This window comes from Peromyscus eremicus, chromosome 20 (assembly GCF_949786415.1).
Source record: "Peromyscus eremicus chromosome 20, PerEre_H2_v1, whole genome shotgun sequence".
NCBI lineage: Eukaryota > Metazoa > Chordata > Mammalia > Rodentia > Cricetidae > Peromyscus > Peromyscus eremicus.
Window position 1 is genome coordinate 25385869 of NC_081436.1, and position 24602 is coordinate 25410470.

The window sequence follows — 24602 nt, forward strand, 5'->3', positions numbered from 1 at the left end:
TCACTGAGGCAGGTCTGACTGCAGAGCCTTGTGCATCTGCTCAAATTCCTGCAACTTTCTGTCCAGCATTTGAGCTAGTTTCCGCAGCGCTCTGGCCGACTCTGTCTTTGCCCCCTTGTATAATTCCATCGAGTCACTCACAAGGTGGTACACATCCAGTGCAAGGAAGATACTCGTAAAGCTTATTCCTCTAATCGTGCCCCCTAAGGATTTCCCCACCTTTTTGGAAGCTTCAGCAGAGATGTGCTCCGTGGCCTGTGCTCCTAAGCGCGAACTGGCTCTGGCCATCCTGATGGTACTGATCTGCTCCTTGAGGGTTTTACAGGCACTGATTAAATCCAAACCCGTATTAGCAAGTTTGACTCTAATCTTAGGCATGGTTTTCATAATCTCATGCAGTATGTCCATGCTGGCTCCAACCAGGCGACTGGCTTCGGCTTCATCTGATATTCTGTTGGACTCTTCCACAATGGTGGTGGTGACACTAGTCATACCTGCTACCAGCCCCAAAGCAGCTGCTGAGAGCATCAGGCTGGTCCCTCCTGTAATGGGTGTCAGAACTAGACCCAGGATGCCCAGGACTCCAGAGACGGTGCTGGTGGAGTCGGCCACCACACTGGAGACGGTGCAGTCACTGTGCACCTTGTCAAAATGGTCGGCCAGGGCGTGAAGCTTCTTGATGTGTTCTTCAAGCTTGCTTTTCAACTGAGGAAATTCTTCCAAAAACCTCTTTTTCTTCAGCTCCCTTTGAGGCCCATCATCTTCATCTGTGGGCTCCCGTGCTAAATGCTCCTTCAGAGCATCACGCAGTGCAGCTTCCTCCTCGCTGTGACAGAACAGGTCAAGTGCATGAGAAAAACAGGCTTTTAAAAAAAATCCAAACTCTTGTTCAAAATGTACTTTCATACTACAAACCCAATAGAAAATGATTTTACAGAGTTCCATAATTTCACTCTCCACCTTGAACATTTGGTACATCATAGACACCCATGATCGTTAGTCTATACAGGTCAGTGTGTAAAGTTGAATCTTGACACTGTAGGGACAGACTCTTACTAAAATTCCTTCACTCAAGGTCAATGTCATCACTACCTGTGGGAACCCTGTAGCTGAGCACAGGGAAGTGAGATTAGAGCCAATATTGTTTAAATGAGAGAACTGTATGTGTTGTGAGGGATCCCCCTTTCCCAAGAGTCTCCTCTCTGTGCTCAGTTGCTGGGAAGTCATCTTCAGTCCACGCAGCATCACCCTGCAGGACTGCCTGTGCTTGCCTGGGGGGCTCTGCAGTGGGACAGACAGACCGAACACAATCTGAAAGGCTCCCAGACCTAAGCTGTCGAAAGCTCCATGTCTGGCTCCACGTGACAACACACAGTGACAACACATTACTTTAAAAGCATTGCATAAAACTCCTCCACCTACTGAACACAGGGTCCGTATTGGGTAGGATTGGGTCCCATATGTAAGATTCTTCATTTAATATCTGCAAAAATTTCAAAGTGAGGAAATGCAGGAACTGAGAACATCTCTTCCCTAGAATTTCCTATGAAATGCTCAACCTAAAAGATGTGGGGTGTGCTGGGAACTTTGGAGCTATTTCTGACCTGCAGAGGAACTGGAGGCCAAAGGCATGGACCTTAGGAAGATTTCCGTGAGGCCTGTGTCACTGGAATTGATCTGTATCTGTGTCCCTGTTAGGGATGTCCTGTCTCCTGCTCTCACTGCCAGACTGCTTTAAGTTCCTACTCTCTGTGTATACAGAGTGGCTCCATGTCTGTCGCCTAGGGCAAGAGTCCTGAGCAGTGTCCTCCTGGAGGCTGGACCTGCTTCAGTCATGTGATTTCCTGGTGTGCAGTAGCCATGTGATTTCCTGGTGTACAGTAGCCATGTGATTTCCTGGTGTGCAGTAGTGATGTGATTCCCTGGTGTGCAGGAGTCATGTGATTTCCTGGTGTACAGTAGCCATGTGATTTCCTGGTGTGCAGGAGTCATGTGATTTCCTGGTGTGCAGGAGTCATGTGATTTCCTGGTGTGCAGGAGTCATGTGATTTCCTGGTGTGCAGGAGTCATGTGATTTCCTGGTGTGCAGGAGGAGTCATGTGATTTGTCACACACTTGATGCAGGACAACACTGTGTCCTCAGGACAAGAAGCTTGAGGCTTGAAGCTCTCCTTGATCTAGCTGCTGGGTGTGTTCATCAGCTCATTTAAACCCTCTGTGCTCCATGGTCAACTGTAACTATGTGATAAAAATCTTATATGTGAGTTCCATGGGTCGTTCTAGAGGATTCCTAATCCTGTAGTTGATCTGGAGTAGTCCTTCATCAACAGCTGGTGTCAGAGAGAAAAGAAGGCTCACTGGGACCTTCTCCTCAGATTGGCCATTTAGTTATCCCTGAGAATTTAAAAGTAAAATGAAACAAAACAAACAAACAGATCCCACAAAGCCATAAGAGACTCCCCACCGCCCAGACCATATTGCCTGCTGTCTGCTCTGCAGATGCCCAAGGCCCTTTCCCTCCATGGCTGGGGCTCTCAAGGCAGTGGCTGAGAGCAGAAGCGTGCCACTAACACAGGCTCCATGCCGACTCCCACCTGTCACTCACTCCTGACTCACCACCTGACCTGTCTCACAATAAGTTCTTGAGTCCTCAGTCCTAAACGAGACCCCTGGACTTGATCTCTCCCCACTTTCACATTGGTTTTCAAAGCTAACCCTCAAGGTCATCCCCTATGTACTGCCCACAGGCTGAGAACGCCACACACATATTCTTATTTTCTCATGCTACAGTTTCATGGTGGTGAATCTTGGGAAGTGGTAACTAATTTTCCAATGTTACATCACTAGTAGATGACAGAAGTGGTAACTAGGCTGCCAAGGATGCATAACTAGTAGGTGGCAGAAATGGCCCTGACATTTTGGTCAACATCTTCAATCAACCTAAGGTTGGAATAATATGATAGAGACGCTCCTCTTGGATGGATGAGAAGGAGTCTCCATAACCCCACTCCCTGCAACTGCCTAGAGTGGGTATGCTCAAACAGGGAAATTGCCTAGAGTGGGTATGCTCAACCTCATCCTTATGATCTGGCGGGCTGTGCTGGCTGAACCATGAAGATTACCTTGACAACTCTGCTGTCTCCACAAATGCCTTCCAGGCTCCCTCTTCAGTTATCAGGCTCTCCAGATCCACTCTGCAGAGTGTGTCTGTGAGATAATCAGTGAGTTCTTCAATGAAGCGTCTTGCCACTATTTGCCAAGAGAAAGAATGAGGTTAGAAGACAGTGCGGAAGAGATCAAGTGGCAGCAGGTGGAGAGATGCCATGTTCCCGAGGATTTGTCCACCGGTCCTAATGGGGTCTCCAGGGTGGAGGGTTTAATGTTGTCTCTCAAATCCCTATGTGAAAACTCTTAGGATCAGCAACTGTATTTGGACACAGGACCTTTAAGAAGTAAAGTAATGAAGTCTAAATGATGTCATGAATAGAGGCCACTACTCAGTGGGACTGGGGTCCTTATGACAATGAGTACCAGAGGTATTTTATTATCTTTCATATGTACACATGTGTCCACCTCCCCCTGCATCTGTTTCTTACCCTGACCCTTCTCCGCACACACAGAGGAGACACCATGGGCAGATGTAGTGACCCTGCTCCCTCTGCACACCAGGAAGAGGGTCCTTACTGCAGCCAACTGGACATATGTCTATCATGGACTTCGGCTTCCACTGCTGCGAGAAACCACAGACCTTTTGTGGAAGTTCCGTCTTCGCTTCCACTCACCGCGAGTCTCTTGTCAAACACTGTGGTGCCAGTGCCTTCAAATGTGACTTTTAAGTCATTAATGTCTTCTACATTAACTCATCCTACCAATAGTAGAATTTCCAGAGAAGGTGGAATTAACATCAGTGCACATTGAACATGGGAGGAATCATGCCTCTCTGACACCATGGAGAAGGAATCCAAGACTGCTTGACTCTTTCATAGTTCATGTCTCCAAAGACAGTACCACACAGACAGCACTTCCAGGGTTGGCTGCCACCTTGGGATGGACCCTTGTCCCATTCAACCACACCAACAGCAGTTGAGCATATTGAAGTAATTGCTTTCTAGAAACAAGAAAGCTTTGAGCTTTCTCTCTTCACAGGCTGAAGCTTAGCTGGCTGGAGCCTTGCCCAGATTGCACTATCCTTTTCCACTGCAGAGCAGGAGCCCCCCCACTCAGTGTCCCCAATCTCCTTGACAACAACAGCCATGTGGTGACATTGAGCTTCCTATTGCTCCTTTTCTCTCCAATGAAAAATGTCAATTATTTATATAAGCATGTATGTGTATATTCATAGTCTTATCTATTTATATACATGTATTTATAGAATCACAGCAAGTATTTACTATGTATACTGCACCCACAGACTAGATACACACACACACACACACACACACACACACACACACACACACACACACACACACTGAGAAATATAGAGGGAGGGAGAGAGGGAGAAAGGGAGACAAAAAAGAGAAAGAGAGAGAAGAGAGGGCAGAGTAAGGGAGAGGAGAGAAAGAGGAGAGAGCAGAGAGAAGGAGAAGAGAGAGAGGGGGCAGAGAGAGGGGGAGAGGGGAGAGAGATGGGAGAGAGTAGAGAAAGGGTTGGGGAGGGAGGAAGAAAGAGAAGGAGAGACAGATAAAGAGAGCGAAAGAGAGGAGTGAAGAGAGAGGTCTGAGAGATGGGGAGAGGGGAGAAAGAGAAGAGAGAAAGATATCAGGGAGAGATGAGAGAGAGAGAGAGAGAGAGAGAGAGAGAGAGAGAGAGAGAGAGAGAGAGAGAGAGAGAGAGAGGACACTGACAGGTTCTTCACAGCATGAGCTAACTCTACCAAGCCAACTTCTCTATTGGTTACTTCTCTGTTGCCGAGATAAAACACCATGACAGAAATATATTAATGAAGGTTCATTTGGCTTCCAGTTCCACAGGGACAGCTGTCCAGAGTGACAGGGAAGGGGCAGAAGCAGGTGCTGGAAGCTGAGAGATCACATCTCAACTGTACCTAAGAAGCATAGAATGTACGGGAAGGGGTGGTCAGTCTATGGACTCTACTTTATTTTATTTTGTTTTTGAGACAGGGGCTCAGTATGTAGTATTGGCTGGCCTGGAACTCACTGTGCAGATCAATCTTGTCTCAAACTCACAGAGATCCACCTACCTCAGCCTCCCACGTGCTGGGATTAAAGCGTGCACAGCACACTCATCAGGGCTATGAACTCTAAGAGCCCACATCCATGGATGGACTTTCTCCAGCAAGGCTCCCTGTCCTGTGAGTTCCATAACCTCCCCAAATGGTAACACCAACTGAAGACCAAGTGTTCAATGCATGAGCCTCTGGATTATACTGTTTAGTCAAGACAGCACACTTATATACCCAGTGACCACACATAGGTGGGCCACCAAGACCAAAGGAACTGCTTCAGACAAGAAAAAGTGCAGCATTTCTACTTCCTTGGGACTGTTGTGAGCTGGAAGCAGCCAGAGAAGAGGAAATTGACTACCTTCTTTTGCCATGAGGGCTTCTAGGTTCACAGCGCCAACCACAGGACTTCTGACAGGTTTCCTACAGCTCTCCAGGTGTCCTGGCTGGAGGGAGGACAGAAACACGACAACAATAATCACAACTGTGAGATGCAATGGGGACAGCGGCAGGGAAGACAGGAGGGAGGGGCCAGAGGCCCAGTGGTTCCACCAAGGTGGCAGTGAAGGACCAAAGGACTGACAGCCAGAGTGCTTCTCCTCCAGTGGGCCCTGCACTGCTTTTTACAGATGTCAGTCACATGGGTCTACCCTCAACCTTCAGCCTGGGCAAGTCAGAGCCCTTCTGTCCTGTCAGTGTCATTGAGAATGTCACCAGCTAGGGACACGATATATATGATTTATACATTGGAGAAATGGGAAGAGATGTTCTGTCAGCTACTTGCTGGATCATGCAAATTGATGATAATAGAAAGCATAAACTGTATGGCTGTGACACTCAGGGCTCCTCATACACACCTCATTAGGGTTACCAACGTCCTCCATGAGATGAGGACTGCTGTGAGTGCCATCGTAAAGTGGAGGGAAGACCATAAAGGTTTGTTGACACTCCCAAGATTTCACAGTAGCGTTGAACCAGATACTTAACCCCAAGATGTTTTGATTGACACCCCACCTTTTAGATGTGGATCTACACTCCCTTAAACACACAGCATCATTTCTACTTCTCCCCATGTGACTGTGAGTAGCATCTCATTCACATCAGGGCCTGTGCCTTGTGACAGGAGTTAAATTCATGGGTGCCACAACGCTTTCCAGAGCCCACATCCTCCTTGTTCTGCAGGATCCTGCATCCCACCAGGGCTGGAGTCCTGTCAGACTCTGTTCCTGTGCCTGCTCTGGCCCTTTCAGTCCTCTGCCCTCCTCTCTAAATGTTCAACCTTAGGCGGCTTCTAATCTTCATGTGCACAGCAGCTGAAGAATATTCTCTTGTAAGAAACTTCTGCACTGGGTCATTTACTGTAAGATATTTCTAGAAGCAAATGACTGGATCACAGAGCATCAACATTTTACTTTTTCATAAACTGAGGCTCACGGACGTATAAATAGAGTTTGAGACCCACACTCACCCAGGTAGTGCCCGAGGGTGGACATTCTTGTGGTGATATTTTATTTGTGCTTTAATAAATAAAGCTTGCCTGGAGATCAGAGGAAAAAGCCAGCCATTATAAGAAAACACAGAAGTCAGGCAATGGTAGCACACACCTTTAATCCTATCACTTTAGAGGCAGGGATCTGTCTGGATCTCTATGAGTTCAAGGCCACCCTAGGGAACAGAGCCAATCGTGGTGACACAGGCCTTTAATCCCAGCACCAACCACAGAGGTCTGGAGGTCTGTACAGATACACAGGAAGTGACAGACCTGGGCAGGAAGAAGTGATGTAGCTGGGCTGAGAGAGCCAATGAGAGAACAGAACAGAAAGGCATATAGGTGTGAGTATACAGGAAGAAGCTTTTTTTGGAAGCTGAGGTGTCGGTGAGGTGAGGTTGGCTGGTGGCTTTTCCTATTCCTCTGATCTCTCTCAGGCTTTAACCCCAATTTCTGGCTCTGTGTTTTTTATTTAATAAGATCGTTTAAAAATTCATCTACACATTCTCCCTAGACTTACTAGTGCACAGTATCCTCAAATGAACACCAGATTGTTGTTGTTTGTCCTACTCTTCTTGGGGGGGGGCACTACCCAGCTCCCAAAGAAATCACACATGGAGTCTTATTCTTTCTTACAAATATCAGGCCTTAGCTTGGTTTATTTCTGTCAGCTTTTCTTAACTTAAATTATCCTGACTACCTTTTGCCTCTGGGCTTTTTCCTTTTCTCTTCCTTCTATAAATCCTATTTCACTCCTACTCTGTGGCTGGCTGGGTGGCTGGGTGGCTGGGTGGCTGGGTGGGTGGCTGGGTGGCTGGGTGGCTGGGTGGCTGGGTGGTTTGGTAGCTGGCCCCCAACGTCTGCCTCTCCTTGTTCTCTTGCTCCTTCTTGCTCCTCCCAGATTTCTCCTCGTATTTATTCTCTCTGCCTGCCAGTCCCGCCTATCTTTTCTCCTGCCTTGCTATTGGCCTTTCAGCTCTTTATTAGATCATCAGGTGCTGTAGACAGGCAAAGAATGACAGCGTCACGGAATCAAACAAATGCAGCATAAACAAAAGTAACGCATCTTTACATTGCTAAACAAATATTCCAGAGCATACACAAATGTAACACACCTTAAAATAACATTCGACAGCAGCAGATCTGACTGCACATGGTTAACCTCAGCACTGGAGAGGCTGAGGCAGGGGGGTTGCTGGCAGTTTGGGGCCATGTGAGGCGTCACACAGAGACCCTAGTTCTAACTAAGAACAAACAGCACCGAGGGCCTGCAATGGGGCTGCAGTTCCATGGTGGAAAACCCTTCAATGGGTTTGATGCCCTGTGTGCAATCCCCAGTGCCACAGATGGACAAGCTGACCAGTTCACGTGTACAACTTCAAGGTCTCTTGTGATTGCTCTCCCTTCAGAGATGGGGCATGTTAGTGAGTGTGTTCAGAGAGCATGGCAGGCAGGCAGAGGGGCATTGATCAGCTCCCAGCTGCAGGGGAGCCAGGGCACATGCAGTGACAGCTGGAGGTGACGCGAGCTGTACATTCTGAACCCTGGCCACTCTAAGGCTTACTGAAGGATAACACACACTGTTCTTCCAACGACCTTTAGAGTGTGCACCACTTGTGCCCCTGCTCACCTCACCGACATGGCTGGGCCAGCCTGCACCTCCCCCTACAACCCCTTCCCTGCCTTCCAACCAGTGACATTTCCATCCTGATCCTCCACCTTCTCTCATACTTTTGTCACTGAGGGAGCAGTGTCTCCTGTGCCCTCTCTACCACTCACAGCCTTCCAGCACCATAGGTGGAGAGCAGCCTGCTGGGGCTCAGCAGGGCAGCAATCCTGGCTCCCTCTATCAGGATAAAACAGAGACATAGAGAAGGGTGACAAACCCCATGTCACACAGCAGTCAGGGCAGAGAGGTGAGGGAGACAGCAGCCCTGACTCTGAACTGAAGAGAAATCCTGGGGATTTAACACTCCTGGGCCCCTCTGCTTCACTAGAGCACACTCTGCCGCAGAATCTGACCTAGTGTTAGGTAAGGCTGGGTGTGATGGTCCTGGGGACTCTGCACTGAGCCCACTCTCCGTCCCCTTTCCTGGTTCCCTTCCACACCGGCACACACAGGACATCCTGGCTTCCTCCTCTGTGCCCCACAGTCTAGGCACAGGCCAGGTGAGGACAAGGGAGTGTGGCCTCTCACCTACCTGTTCAGCCTCCATCTGCATACCCGAGACAAGTCACTCTCTGCTCTGCCTCAGTTTCTCTACAGGGCCTGAGGCAGCACAGTCAAGCAAAGACCACCAGTGCCAGAACCCCTTAGGCATCTTGCATATCTTAATCAAAACCTGTCATTGGTTCTCACTGGTTCAGCAACAGGGCCCCGAGGCCAGCTTTGGGTGTCCATGCCACACATTTTGCTCGGCTCTGTGTCCCATGCCACCTTCAATTTCTTTTTCTGTTTTGTAGCTATCCAAAGTGACTGATCACTGACAAAAGCTGCCTTCCCTCTAGGGCACCATGATGATATTATGTCTCTGGCAGACCTACAAGTAGGATCAGGCCTCAGGCGGTGTGGTGATCCCATCTTACGGATTCCACATTCTCTCCTATGTTGCGGGCAGGGGAGGAGATTGGGAGGAGGATGGAGGGGCAGACAGACCCCATTCTAACTGCAAGTCTGTCCCTGCTGCTGCTGAGCCTGTGACCTGGGCCATTGTCTCACCTCAATCAGCTCATCCATAAAATGGGGCCATAACCCTCCTGCTCCAGAGCCTTTGAGAGGATGAACATGTATGCGTGTGGGGGGTGGAGAGGTGGCATGTTCCCCAACTCACCAAGGAATCTTCCTGTAGCCAAGTTTGAATGGGTCCCAGCTGTCCTTAGCTGTGTGGATCCAGTCACCAGATGCACATCTGAGACACAAACAGACACAAGCTCTGGGCCTGATATACCCAGTGCTGGAGAGTGGAAAGTCTTGTTTTGTGGCCCATGATGATGAAACTACCCACTAAGCATGATTCCTGCCAGGCACCACCCTACTGATGATGACCCATGACAGGAGCTGATACTGCCGACAGCAGCCCTGGCCTGGGTGAGACACAAAGAGAACAAAGAGAGCCAAGAATGATGACCATGGATGAGGCTTGAGCTCTGCTTCAATTTGCAAGAAAAAGGGACACAGCTCTTGTTCTAATGTCATCAGAGTGCTTGTTCGCCAAAGGAGGGACCTGGCTGTCCATCCATCTGTGAAGAGGGGAAAAACTGGGTTTAGGGTAACAGGTCAGTGAACCATTACCCCGCCCTGGCCTGTTTCCAATCTGGAGACTTAGAATACCCTAAGACTTGGAATCTACACCCCTGTGACTCAGTGGGAATGGACAGTGTTTCCAGTTGCCCAATACTTCTGTCCACATGGTTCTTTCCAAAGGCTCCACTGGCGCATTGTGCTTGCTCCAGAAACCCTATAAAAACCCACCTGCCGGTCCACCCTCTCCAGTCTCTCTTCCCATTCAGAGGCATCCCCGATTTGTGCCTTTCTCCACAATAGCTCTCTTGTGTTAGGTTTCTTGTGTGACTTTGTGGCATTCCTCGGCCCCAGACTGCCAGGATGTCCATGAGCCAGGAAAAAAACCCTACACTGGTGACTTTTCACATTCACAGGCACATTTCATGAGTTTCTCTCTCTGTTCTTTCTGATGATGAGCCAGGCTCAAGAGGGAGCACCTAGAGTCTAAGGACGGAGGAATTACAAGGCTGCCATAGCAGGGCTGGGAGAAGAGGGTGGCATGGGAGCTTCTGAAGGCACAAAACGGAAGGCAGTCAAGGGCCTAGAAGAAGACAAGATGGATAAGAAACATTGCTTCCCTGCCTGCTCTGACCTCAGGCGTCATGGGTGTGCAGAGCTGTGCATGGGTGCCCTCCACACACTGTCTGTGTGAGTAGTTCTCAGGTGACATTTGGTACTCTATTCTATTCTACACAGAGATCCCTAAATATCAGGAAGGACGTGTGGCTAGAGACACCTTCCAAAGCCAGAGTGGTTGAAGGACGATTCACATAACTCAATTATGTGTCTGATTTTTGTCCTCATCCCAGAGGAAAATACTTCCCTTACTATTTTGTCCAATTTGATGGGATTTCAGACCTACATATTATGACTTGCATTTTTGCATGTGGCCTTGCTGTATTAAAATGTGACATTGTTACCAGCTATGGATGGGGTCTGTGAGCATGGTGACCTCAGTCATAGTGGGTCAGGAATGAGTGAGGGATGAGAGTAAGCAGGGAGCCAGGATTAGTGGTGGACCTTGTGGACTCCATTCAGGGAAGGAATGGGCTGTGGACATCTGCAGAGAGCAGGCAGCAGGCAAAATTATCTGTGGGCTCTCTTACGGCTCTGAGGAGTGTTTTGGTTTTTATCTTCATTATAAATTGTCAGAGGGAGCTAAGCCACCAAGTCTGGGGCAATGCTCTTAAATAGCTGCTTTTATCATTGCTTGTTTATTTGTTTGTTTTTTCAAGACAGGGTTGCTCTGTGTGTCCCTGGCTGTCCTGGAACTTGCTCTGAAGACCAGGCTGGCCTCCAACTCACAGAGATCCACCTGCCTTTGCCTCCCAAGGGCTGGGATTAAAGGTGAGCACCACCACTGCCAGGCACTTGTATCATTTTGATACTATCTAGGTTAGGGTTTCTATTGCTGTGATGAACACCATGACCAAAAGCAACTTCACTCACACTTTCACATCATGGTCATCACCGAAGGAAGTCAGGGCAGAAACTCAAACAGGGTAGGGACCTGGTGGTAGGAGCTGATCCAGAAGTCACAGAGTACTGTTGCTTTCTGACTTGTTCCCCACGCCTCCCTCTGCCTGCTTTTTATGGCAGACCAGGGAAAGCACCACCCACGATGTGCTGGACCCTCCAACATCTATCACTAATCAAGGAAATGCACTACAGACTTGCCTATGGCCTGATTCACAATTGGTCTTCCCTCTTCTCAGATACTTCTAGCTTGTATCAAGTTGACAGGAAACTAGCCAAGACAGATGCCAACTGCAAGCTGTAAACTACTCTAGACCAATCACAGGGCTAGCAATTTTCTAGAGGGACCCTCTCAAGGACGATGGTTACCACATAGTTCTAGTTGACCACAGAAAAAGGACACAGGTTAAAACCATCCAAGGAAGTGATCCACGCGGCGCAACCTGGGAGGGCTCCAAGCTTGAAGCTTCTTACAGTCCTCAGGACACAGTGTGGTCCTGCATTTGGTGAGACAAATCACATGACTGCTGCGCAGCAGGAAGCCCACCCTGGAAGAGAAACTTTTTATTGTGGAGCATGCTCAAGCTGTCCACTTGGCACTGTTGTCCTAGGGGACAGAGAAGGACCCACTCTGCATACACAGAGAGCTGGGGGCTTATGGAGACCTGGCACTGAGGGCAGGGGACAGCACATCACTAGCAGGGACACCGACAACAGATCCATTCTTGTGACACAGCCTCATGGCAATCTTCACAGGGAGACCTTGGGGTCTTCCTCCCTCCAGAAGGTCAATGCCTTTCCTCTCTAGGGACTCCAAGGGTCAGAAATGACCAAATCTCCTACCACACCCCTTCTTTGCAGACACATGCTGGCATATCTTGCAAACGAGACCCGAGTGTAGCCTTGAAACCCACTAAGGTGTGTTGACATCATGTAAAGCTGGATCAGGATAATTTCACCTAGTCACTTTTTAATGTAGGGAAACTGTTACCTGTGGCATGAGGGCAGCTTCAAAACTTACCTCTGTGGTGTGAGATCAGTGCTGATTTGATCACACAGACAGTGTGGCGATCTCATCTGAGAGATTTCACACCCTCTCCTGTGCTCAGGGCTGAAGAAGAGAGCTCAACAGACAGACCCCATTCTGACTGCAAGTCCAGCCATGCTGATGCTGGGCCATTGTCTAACCTTGCTGAGCTCATCCACAAAATGGGGCCATAACCTCCCTCTTCCAGAGCCCTTGAATCCAGTCAGCAGGTGCACATCTGAGATGCAACGAGACTCAAGCCGTGGGCCTGCTACACCCCATGTCTGAAAGTGAAGGGGAAAGTGCTGGTTTGGGGACCCTCACCAGAAAACAACCCACCAGGCACGATTCCTGCCAGGCACTGCCCTACTGATGACCCATGACAGGAGCTGATACTGCCAACAGCAGCCCTGGCCTGGGTGAGACACAAACAGAGCTAACAATGAAGGTCACGGATGAGACTTGAGCTGGGCTTCAAATTGCAAGAAAAGTGGGCACAGCTGTGACTGTCATGCCATCAGAGTGTTTGCTCACCAAAGATGGGACCTGGCTTGTCACTGATTTCTGGGAAGGGGAAAAGCTGGGTGGATGGCAATGGTTCACTGAAAGGTTACTCCACCCGAGGCCTGTTCCTGGGAAGGAGACTTGCAAATCCCCACCCAAAGTTCCTATAGCACACATTCTTTGCAGACATGTGATGGCATATTTTGCAACTGAGACACTCCTCCATGCTCCCCCAACAGCTCCCCTCTCCCCTAGATCCACCACCCCTCCATAATCTCTTCAGAAAAGAGGAGGCCTTCAAGAGATACCAGTCAAACACAACACAAAAAGATACAGTAAGAAAAGGTGCAAACCCCCATATTGAGGCTATGGGAGGCACGCCAGTAAGAAGAAACGGGTCTCAAGAGTAGGTAAAAGAGTCAGAGACACTCTCACTGATAAGAGTCCCACAAAAACAGCAAGTTAACTATCCTAACATGGATGCAGACGACCTGGTCCAGACCCACACAGGCCTCTCGCTTGCTGCTTCACTCTCTGTAAGCCAATATGAGCCCTGCTTAGTTGATACAGTGAGCCATATCCTCTCTGGGTTTCCTTGATCTCTGCTGGATCCTACCATCTTTCCTCCCCCTCTTCCATGGGGTTCCCTGAGCTCCAAGGTGAGCAACCAAATGGAGACCTCCAATTTATACTCTCTCTCTCCCGATAATGTGTGCCTGTGTGTCTCTACACCTGCTCCCATCTGAAGCCAGACAAAGGCTCTCCGTGGACAATTGGGCAAGGCACTGATCTCTAAGTACAGCATAATACCATTAAGAATTATTTCATTGTTTCATCGTCATCATCATCATCATCATCACCATCACCATCATCATCACATCATCATCATCAACATCATTTGCCAGTCATGTTTGGTTCTTCCCCAGGTCTCTGAGCTCTCCAGTCTCCACTCCCTGGTCAGGCAGGCAGTGTCACTATGGGCTCCCTCTTGTGGCATAGGCCTCAAGTTAAAACAGTCATTGGTTGGCTACTCCCACAAGTTCTGTGCCACATTTGACAGACGTGTATCCTTGGGACTTGGTCATCTCCATCCAGCTTCTCAGTGAAGGACAGCAGGTGACAGTGGATCTTCATACAACTGCCAGGAACTCATTTACATTACAGATTGATTGGGGTTTTAGAATCATTTCTGAACAAATAAACATCTCGATGTTTTATCAAATCAACACGTTATCATTGTGGACAGTGGGGGCATGGGCTGTGATTATTTCCAGGTGGGAACAGGTATGGTGAGAGGTAATGATTTTTTACACCACAGTTCAAGGACCATTCGAGACTCAAGCCAAGATCCACATTCAGACAGTAGACATTTATGTTTCACTTCATTCTATGCACTGATCAGTGGGTCTAGGTCATGGCCAGCTCTGCAGCTCTATTGGATGTTTTCATAGTTCTGCACTTCACTGTGGTGTCCACTAAATCGCAAATAAAGTTGTGCAGACAAAAAGGAAAGAATGAGAAGAAAAAAGGCTATAGCAGGAATAATAAAACAAAACAAAAACATTAAAAGAGAAAGTATTCTAAAACTCCAATCAATCAGTAAAGGGAGTAAGTTAATGGCAGTTGTATGAAGATCCAGCTAGGCCCTGAGACCACAGGAGCTGAGCATCTAGCATTTGAAAATCCTAAATCAGAAAGACTCTCAAATCTCCAGGTATCTCAGCACTGAAATGACACCACAGGGCTGAAGTTTGAAGCCGCCCTCAGGGCACAGGTTACAGTGCATAATACAGTCTAAAATGACCGTGTAGTATTATCTCTATCTGTATGTGGGGTCAACACATGTGGGTTCCAAGGGTACACCTGTGTCTCACTTGCGAAATATGCCATCACATGTCTGCAAAGAATGTGTGCTACAGGAGCTTTGGGTGGGGATTTGCAAGTCTCCTTCCCAGGAACAGGCCTGGGGTGGAGTAACCTTTCAGTGAACCATTGCCATCCACCCAGCTTTTCCCCTTCCCAGAAATCAGTGACAAGCCAGGTCCCATCTTTGGTGAGCAAACACTCTGATGGCATGACAATCACAGCTGTGCCCACTTTTCTTGCAATTTGAAGCCCAGCTCAAGTCTCATCCGTGACCTTCATTGTTGGCTCTGTTTGTGTCTCACCCAGGCCAGGGCTGCTGTTGGCAGTATCAGCTCCTGTCATGGGTCATCAGTAGGGCGGTGCCTGGCAGGAATCGTGCCTGGTGGGTTGTTTTCTGGTGAGGGTCCCCAAACCAGCACTTTCCCCTTCACTTTCAGACATGGGGTGTAGCAGGCCCACGGCTTGAGTCTCGTTGCATCTCAGATGTGCACCTGCTGACTGGATTCAAGGGCTCTGGAAGAGGGAGGTTATGGCCCCATTTTGTGGATGAGCTCAGCAAGGTTAGACAATGGCCCAGCATCAGCATGGCTGGACTTGCAGTCAGAATGGGGTCTGTCTGTTGAGCTCTCTTCTTCAGCCCTGAGCACAGGAGAGGGTGTGAAATCTCTCAGATGAGATCGCCACACTGTCTGTGTGATCAAATCAGCACTGATCTCACACCACAGAGGTAAGTTTTGAAGCTGCCCTCATGCCACAGGTAACAGTTTCCCTACATTAAAAAGTGACTAGGTGAAATTATCCTGATCCAGCTTTACATGATGTCAACACACCTTAGTGGGTTTCAAGGCTACACTCAGGTCTCGTTTGCAAGATATGACATTATGTGTCTGCAAAGAAGGGATGTGGTAGGAGATTTGGTCATTTCTGACCCTCGGAGCCCCTGGAGAGGAAAGGCATTGACCTTCTGGAGGGAGGAAGACCCCAAGGTCTCCCTGTGAAGATTGCCATGAGGCTGTGTCACAAGAATGGATCTGTTGTCGGTGTCCCTGCTAGTGATGTGCTGTCCCCTGCCCTCAGTGCCAGGTCTCCATAAGCCCCCAGCTCTCTGTGTATGCAGAGTGGGTCCTTCTCTGTCCCCTAGGACAACAGTGCCAAGTGGACAGCTTGAGCATGCTCCACAATAAAAAGTTTCTCTTCCAGGGTGGGCTTCCTGCTGCGCAGCAGTCATGTGATTTGTCTCACCAAATGCAGGACCACACTATGTCCTGAGGACTGTAAGAAGCTTCAAGCTTGGAGCCCTCCCAGGTTGCGCCGCGTGGATCACTTCCTTGGATGGTTTTAACCTGTGCCCTTTTTCTGTGGTCAACTAGAACTATGTGGTAACCATCGTCCTTGAGAGGGTCCCTCTAGAAAATTGCTAGCCCTGTGATTGGTCTAGAGTAGTTTACAGCTTGCAGTTGGCATCTGTCTTGGCTAGTTTCCTGTCAACTTGATACAAGCTAGAAGTATCTGAGAAGAGGGAAGACCAATTGTGAATCAGGCCATAGGCAAGTCTGTAGTGCATTTCCTTGGTTAGTGATAGATGTTGGAGGGTCCAGCACATTGTGAGTGGTGCTTTTTCTGGTCTGCCATAAAAAGCAGGCAGAGCGAGGCGTGGGGAACAAGTCAGAAAGCAACAGTACTCTGTGACTTCTGGATCAGCTCCTACCACCAGGTCCCTACCCTGTTTGAGTTCCTGCCCTGACTTCCTTCGGTGATGACCATGATGTGAAAGTGTGAGCAAAGTTGCTTTTGGTCATGGTGTTCATCACAGCAATAGAAACCCTAACCTAGATAGTATCAAAATGATACAAGTGCCTGGCAGTGGTGGTGCTCACCTTTAATCCCAGCTCTTGGGAGGCAAAGGCAGGTGGATCTCTGTGAGTTGGAGGCCAGCCTGGTCTTCAGAGCAAGTTCCAGGACAGCCAGGGACACACAGAGCAACCCTGTCTTGAAAAAACAAACAAACAAATAAACAAGCAATGATAAAAGCAGCTATTTAAGAGCATTGCCCCAGACTTGAAGATAAAAACCAAAACTCCTCAGAGCCATAAGAGAGCCCACAGATAATTTTGCCTGCTCCCTGCTCTCTGCAGATGTCCACAGCCCATTCCTTCCCTGAATGGAGTCCACAAGGTCCACCACTAATCCTGGCTTCCTGCTTACTCTCACCCCTCAATCATTCCTGACCCACCATGACTGAGATCACCATGCTCACAGACCCCATCCATAGCTGGTAACAATGTCACATTTTAATACAGCAAGGCCACATGCAAAGATACAAGTCATAATATGTAGGTCTGAAATCCCATCAAATTGGACATGATAGTAAGGGAAGTATTTTCCTCTGGGATGAGGAAAAAACTCAGACAATTGAGTTATGTGAATCGTCCTTCAACCACTCTGGCTTTGGAAGGTGTCTCTAGCCACACGTCCTTCCTGATATTTAGGGATCTCTGTGTAGAATAGAATAGAGTGCCAAATGTCACCTGAGAACTACTCACACAGACAGTGTGTGGAGGGCACCCATGCACAGCTCTGCACACCCATGACGCCTGAGGTCAGAGCAGGCAGGGAAGCAATGTTTCTTCTCCATCTTAATATCTTCTTCTAGGCCCTTGACTGCCTTCCGTTTTGTGCCTTCAGAAGCTCCCATGCCACCCTCTTCTCCCAGCCCTGCTATGGCAGCCTTGTAATTCCTCCGTCCTTAGACTCTAGGTGCTCCCTCTTGAGCCTGGCCCATCATCAGAAAGAACAGAGAGAGAAACTCATGAGATGTGCCTGTGAATGTGAAAAGTCATCAGTGTAGGGTTTTTTTCCTGGCTCATGGTCATCCTGGCAATCTGGGGCCAAGGAATGCCACTAGTCACACAAGAAACCTAACACAAGAGAGCTATTGTGAAGAAAGGCACAAATCGGGGATGCCTCTGAATGGGAAGAGAGACTGGAGAGGGTGGGGCTGCAGGTGGGTTTTTATAGGGTTTCTGGACCACGCACAATGTGCCAGTGGAGCCTTTGGAAAGTACCATGTGGACAGAAGTATTGGGCAACTGGAAACACTGTCCATTCCCACTGAGTCACAGGGGTGTAGATTCCAAGTCTTAGGGTATTCTAAGTCTCCAGATTGGAAACAGGCCAGGGGCGGGGTAATGGTTCACTGACCTGTTACCCTAAACCCAGTTTTTCCCCTCTTCACAGATGGATGGACAGCCAGGTCCCTCCTTTGGTGAACAAGCACTCTGATGACATTAGAGCAAGAGCTGTGTCCCTTTTTCTTGCAAATTGAAGCAGAGCTCAAGCCTCATCCATGGTCATCATTCTTGGCTCTCTTTGTTCTCTTTGTGTCTCACCCAGGCCAGGGCTGCTGTCGGCAGTATCAGCTCCTGTCATGGGTCATCATCAGTAGGGTGGTGCCTGGCAGGAATCATGCTTAGTGGGTAGTTTCATCATCATGGGCCACAAAACAAGACTTTGCTCTCTCCAGCACTGGGTATATCAGGCCCAGAGCTTGAGTCTGTTTGTGTCTCAGATGTGCATCTGGTGACTGGATCCACACAGCTAAGGACAGCTGGGACCCATTCAAACTTGGCTACAGGAAGATTCCTTGGTGAGTTGGGGATCATGCCACCTCTCCACCCCCCACACGCATACATGTTCATCCTCTCAAAGGCTCTGGAGCAGGAGGGTTATGGCCCCATTTTATGGATGAGCTGATTGAGGTGAGACAATGGCCCAGGTCACAGGCTCAGCAGCAGCAGGGACAGACTTGCAGTTAGAATGGGGTCTGTCCGCCCCTCTATCCTCCTCCCAACCTCCTCCCCTGCCGGCAACATAGGAGAGGATGTGGAATCCGTAGGATGGATCACCACACCGCCTGAGGCCTGATCCTACTTGTAGGTCTGCCAGAGACATAATATCATCATGGGGCCCTAGAGGGAAGGCAGCTTTTGTCAGTGATCAGTCACTTTGGATAGCTACAAAACAGAAAAAGGAATTGGAGGTGGCATGGGACACAGAGCCCAGCAAAATGTGTGGCATGGACACCCAAAGCTAGCCTTGGGGCCCTGTTGCTGAACCAGTGAGAACCAATGACAAGTTTTGATTAAGATATGCAAGGCCGGGCTGTGGTGGCGCACGCCTTTAATCCCAGCACTCGGGAGGCAGAGCCAGGCGGATCTCTGTGAGTTCGAGGCCAGCCTGGTCTACCAAGTGAGTTCCAGGAAAGGCGCAAAGCTACACAGAGAAACCCTGTCTCAAAAAACCAAAAAAAAAAAAAAAAAAAAAAAAAAAGATATGCAAGATGACTAAGGGGTTCTGGCACTGGTGGTCTTTGCTTGACTATGCTGCCTCAGGCCCTGTAGAGAAACTGAGGCATAACAGAGAGTGACTTTTCTCGGGTATGCAGATGGAGGCTGAACAGGTAGGTGAGAGGCCACACTCCCTTGTCCTCACCTGGCCTGTGCCTAGACTGTGGGGCACAGAGGAGGAAGCCAGGATGTCCTGTGTGTGCCAGTGTGGAAGGGAACCAGGAAAGGGGACTGAGAGTGGGCTCAGTGCAGAGTCCCCAGGACCATCACACCCAGCCTTACCTAACACTAGGTAAGATTCTGCGGCAGGGTGTGCTCTAGTGAAGCAGAGGGGCCCAGGAGTGTTAAATCCCCAGGATTTCTCTTCAGTTCAGAGTCAGGGCTGCTGTCTCCCTCACCTCTCTGCCCTGACTGCTGTGTGACATGGGGTTTGTCACCCTTCTCTATGTCTCTGTTTTATCCCCTGGTAGCGGGAGCCAGGATTGCTGCCCTGCTGAGCCCCAGCAGGCTGCTCTCCACCTATGGTGCTGGAAGGCTGTGAGTGGTAGAGAGGGCACAGGAGACACTGCTCCCTCAGTGACAAAAGTATGAGAGAAGGTGGAGGATCAGGATGGACATGTCTCTGGTTGGAAGGCAGGGAAGGGGCTCCAGGGGGAGGTGCAGGCTGGCCCAGCCATGTCGGTGAGGTGAGCAGGGGCACAAGTGGTGCACACTCTAAAGGTCGTTGGAAGAACAGTGTGTGTTATCCTTCAGTAAGCCTTAGAGTGGCCAGGGTTCAGAATGTACAGCTCGCGTCACCTCCAGCTGTCACTGCATGTGCCCTGGCTCCCCTGCAGCTGGGAGCTGATCAATGCCCCTCTGCCTGCCTGCCTGCCATGCTCTCTGAACACACTCACTAACATGCCCCATCTCTGAAGGGAGAGCAATCACAAGAGACCTTGAAGTTGTACACGTGAACTGGTCAGCTTGTCCATCTGTGGCACTGGGGATTGCACACAGGGCGTCAAACCCACCAAAGGGCTTTCCACCATGGAACTGCAGCCCCAGACCCAGCCCTCAGTGCTGTTTGTTCTTAGTTAGAACTAGGGTCTCTGTGTGATGCCTCACATGGCCCCAAACTGCCAGCAACCCCCCTGCCTCAGCCTCTCCAGTGCTGAGGTTACCCATGTGCAGTCAGATCTGCTGCTGTCGAATGTTATTTTAAGGTGTGTTACATTTGTGTATGCTCTGGAATATTTGTTTAGCAATGTAAAGATGCATTACTTTTGTTTATGCTGCATTTGTTTGACTCTGTGAAGCTGTGTTACTGTGCCTGTCTACAGCACCTGATGGTCTAATAAAGAGCTGAAAGGCCAATACCAAGGCAGGAGAAAGGATAGGCGGGACTGGCAAGCAGAGAGAATAAATAGAAGGAGAAATCTGGGTAGAGCAAGAGAGAACAAGGAGAGGCAGACGCTGGGGGCCAGCTACCAAATCACCCAGCCACCCAGCCACCCAGCCACCCAGCCACCCAGCCACCCAGCCACACAGCCACACAGCCACACAGCCACCCAGCCACACAGCCACACAGCCACACAGCCACACAGCCACATATCCACACATCCACACAGCCCCCAGCCACACAGCCACATAGCCACACAGCCACACAGCCAAACAGCCACACAGCTACACAGCCACACAGCCAGCAACAGAGTAGGAGTGAAATAGGATTTATAGAAGGAAGAGAAAAGGAAAAAGCCCAGAGGCAAAAGGTAGTCAGGATAATTTAAGTTAAGAAAAGCTGACTAGAAATAAACGAACCTAAGGCTTGATATTTGTAAGAAAGAATAAGACTCCATGTGTGATTTCTTTGGGAGCTGGGTAGTGGGCCCCCCCAGAAGAGTAGGACAAACAACAACAATCTGGTGTTCATTTGAGGGTACTGTGCACTAGTAAGTCTAGGGAGAATGTGTAGATGAATTTTTAAACGGTCTTATTAAATAAAAAACACAGAGCCAGAAATTGGGGTTAAGCCTGAGAGAGATCAGAGGAATAGGAAAAGCCACCAGCCAACCTCACCTCACCGACACCTCAGCTTCCAAAAAAAGCTTCTTCCTGTATACTCACACCTATATGCCTTTCTGTTCTGTTCTCTCATTGGCTCTCTCAGCCCAGCTACATCACTTCTTCTTCCTGCCCAGGTCTGTCACTTCCTGTGTATCTGTACAGACCTCCAGACCTCTGTGGTTGGTGCTGGGATTAAAGGCCTGTGTCACCACGATTGGCTCTGTTCCCTAGGGTGGCCTTGAACTCATAGAGATCCAGACAGATCCCTGCCTCTAAAGTGATAGAATTAAAGGTGTGTGCTACCATTGCCTGACTTCTGTGTTTACTTAAAATGGCTGGCTTTTTCCTCTGATCTCCAGGCAAGCTTTATTTATTAAAGCACAAATAAAATATCACTACAAGAATGTCCACCCTCGGGCACTGCCTGGGTGAGTGTGGGTCTCACACTCTATTTATACATCAGTGAGCCTCAGTTTATGAAAAAGTAAAATGTTGATGCTCTGTGATCCAGACATTTGCTTCTAGAAATATCTTACAGTAAATGACCCAGTGCAGAAGTTTCTTACAAGAGAATATCCTTCAGCTGCTGTGCACATGAAGATTAGAAGCCGCCTAAGGTTGAACATTTAGAGAGGAGGGCAGAGGACTGAAAGGGCCAGAGCAGGCACAGGAACAGGGTCTGACAGGACTCCAGCCCTGGTGGGATGCAGGATCCTGCAGAACAAGGAGGATGTGGGCTCTGGAAAGCGTTGTGGCACCCATGAATTTAACTCCTGTCACAAGGCACAGGCCCTGATGTGAATGAGATGCCACTCACAGTCACATGGGGAGAAGTAGAAATGATGCTGTGTGTTTAAGGGAGTGTAGATCCACATCTAAAAGGTGGGGTGTCAATCAAAACATCTTGAAGTTAAGTGTCTGGTTCAACGCTACTGTGAAATCTTGGGAGTGTCAACAAACCTTTATGGTCTTCCCTCCACTTTACGATGGCACTCACAGCAGTCCTCATCTCATGGAGGACGTTGGTATCCCTAATGAGGTGTGTATGAGGAGCCCTGTGTGTCACAGCAATACAGTATATGCTTTCTATTATCATCAATTTGCATGATCCAGCAAGTAGCTGACAGAACATCTCTTCCCATTTCTCCAATGTATAAATCATATATATCGTGTCCCTAGCTGGTGGCATTCTCAATGACACTGACAGGACAGAAGGGCTCTGACTTGCCCAGGCTGAAGGTTGAGGGTAGACCCATGTGACTGACATCTGTAAAGATTAGTGCAGGGTCCACTGGAGGAGAAGCACTCTGGCTGTCAGTCCTTTGGTCCTTCACTGCCACCTTGGTGGAACCACTGGGCCTCTGGCCCCTCCCTCCTGTCTTCCCTGCCGCTGTCCCCATTGCATCTCACAGTTGTGATTATTGTTGTCGTGTTTCTGTCCTCCCTCCAGCCAGGACACCTGGAGAGCTGTAGGAAACCTGTCAGAAGTCCTGTGGTTGGCGCTGTGAACCTAGAAGCCCTCATGGCAAAAGAAGGTAGTCAATTTCCTCTTCTCTGGCTGCTTCCAGCTCACAACAGTCCCAAGGAAGTAGAAATGCTGCACTTTTTCTTGTCTGAAGCAGTTCCTTTGGTCTTGGTGGCCCACCTATGTGTGGTCACTGGGTATATAAGTGTGCTGTCTTGACTGAACAGTATAATCCAGAGGCTCAGGCATTGAACACTTGGTCTTCAGTTGGTGTTACCATTTGGGGAGGTTATGGAACTCACAGGACAGGGAGCCTTGCTGGAGAAAGTCCATCCATGGATGTGGGCTCTTAGAGTTCATAGCCCTGATGAGTGTGCTGTGCACGCTTTAATCCCAGCACGTGGGAGGCTGAGGTAGGTGGATCTCTGTGAGTTTGAGACAAGGTTGATCTGCACAGTGAGTTACAGGCCAGCCAATGCTACATACTGAGCCCCTGTCTCAAAAACAAAATAAAAGAAAGTAGAGTCCATAGACTGACCACCCCTTCCCATACATTCTATGCTTCTTAGGTACAGTTGAGATGTGATCTCTCAGCTTCCAGCACCTGCTTCTGCCCCTTCCCTGTCACTCTGGACAGCTATCCCTGTGGTACTGGAAGCCAAATGAACCTTCATTAATATATTTCTGTCATGGTGTTTTATCTCGGCAACAGAGAAGTAACCAATAGAAAAGTTGGCTTGGTAGAGTTAGCTCATGCTGTGAAGAACCTGACAGTGTTCTCTCTCTCTCTCTCTCTCTCTCTCTCTCTCTCTCTCTCTCTCTCTCTCTCTCTCTCTCTCTCTCATCTCTCCCTGATATCTTTCTCTCTTCTCTTTCTCCCCTCTCCTCATCTCTCAGACCTCTCTCTTCACTCCTCTCTTTAGCTCTCTTTATCTGTCTCTCCTTCTCTTTCTCCCTCCCTCCCCATCCCTTTCTCTACTCTCTCCCATCTCTCTCCCCTCTCCCCCTCTCTCTGCCCCCTCTCTCTCTTCTCCTTCTCTCTGCTCTCTCCTCTTTCTCTCCTCTCCCTTACTCTGCCCTCTCTTCTCTCTCTTTCTCTTTTTTGTCTCCCTTTCTCCCTCTCTCCCTCCCTCTATATTTCTCAGTGTGTGTGTGTGTGTTTGTGTGTGTGTGTGTGTGTGTGTGTGTGTGTGTGTGTGTGTGTGTATCTAGTCTGTGGGTGTAGCATACATAGTAAATACTTGCTGTGATTCTATAAATACATGTATATAAATAGATAAGACTATGAATATACACATACATGCTTATATAAATAATTGACATTTTTCATTGGAGAGAAAAAGAGCAATAGGAAGCTCAATGTCACCACATGGCTGTTGTTGTCAAGGAGATTGGGGACACTGAGTGGGGGGGCTTCTGCTCTGCCCTGGAAAAGGACAGTGCAATCTGGGCAAGGCTCCAGCCAGCTAAGCTTCAGCCTGTGAAGAGAGAAAGCCCAAAGCTTTCTCGATTCTAGAAAGCAATTGCTTCAATATGCTCAACTTCTGTTGGTGTGGTTGAATGGGACAAGGGTCCATCCCAAGGTGGCAGCCAACCCTGGAACTGCTGTCTGTGTGGTACTGTCTTTGGAGACATGAACTATGAAAGAGTCAAGCAGTCTTGGATTCCTTCTCCATGTTGTCAGAGAGGCATGATTTCTCCCATGTTCAATATGCACTGATGTTAATTCCACCTTCTTTGGAAATTCCACTATTGGTAGGATGAGTTAATGTAGAAGACATTAATGACTTAAAAGTCACATTTGAAGGCACTGGCACCACAGTGTTTGACAAGAGACTCGCGGTGAGTGGAAGGGAAGACGGAACTTCCACAAAAGGTCAGTGGTTTCTCGCAGCAGTGGAAGCCAAAGTCCATG

At 48.8% G+C, this 24602-nt stretch overlaps 1 protein-coding gene across 1 annotated transcript; it reads right to left on the bottom strand.

Annotated features, from left to right (window-relative positions):
* LOC131897143 (apolipoprotein L3-like) lies at window positions 1–24601 on the bottom strand. Its single transcript, XM_059248018.1, has 3 exons — window positions 24487–24601; window positions 3123–3249; window positions 1–826 (listed from the first exon to the last, which is right to left on the bottom strand). Exons 1-3 carry the CDS (start codon window positions 24599–24601, stop codon window positions 1–3), a joined length of 1068 nt encoding a protein of 355 aa, XP_059104001.1.
* Between the last annotated feature and the right edge of the window lies 1 nt (window position 24602).

Coding starts and splice junctions, on each gene's coding strand:
- LOC131897143 (XM_059248018.1), bottom strand. CDS start 24,601: ATGGACTTTGGCTTCCACTGCTGCGAGAAACCACTGACCTTTTGTGGA. Junction 3,250..24,486: donor TGGTGCCAGTGCCTTCAAAT/GTGACTTTTAAG, acceptor CTTGGCAAATAG/TGGCAAGACGCTTCATTGAA. Junction 827..3,122: donor GAGACAGCAGAGTTGTCAAG/GTAATCTTCATG, acceptor GTTCTGTCACAG/CGAGGAGGAAGCTGCACTGC.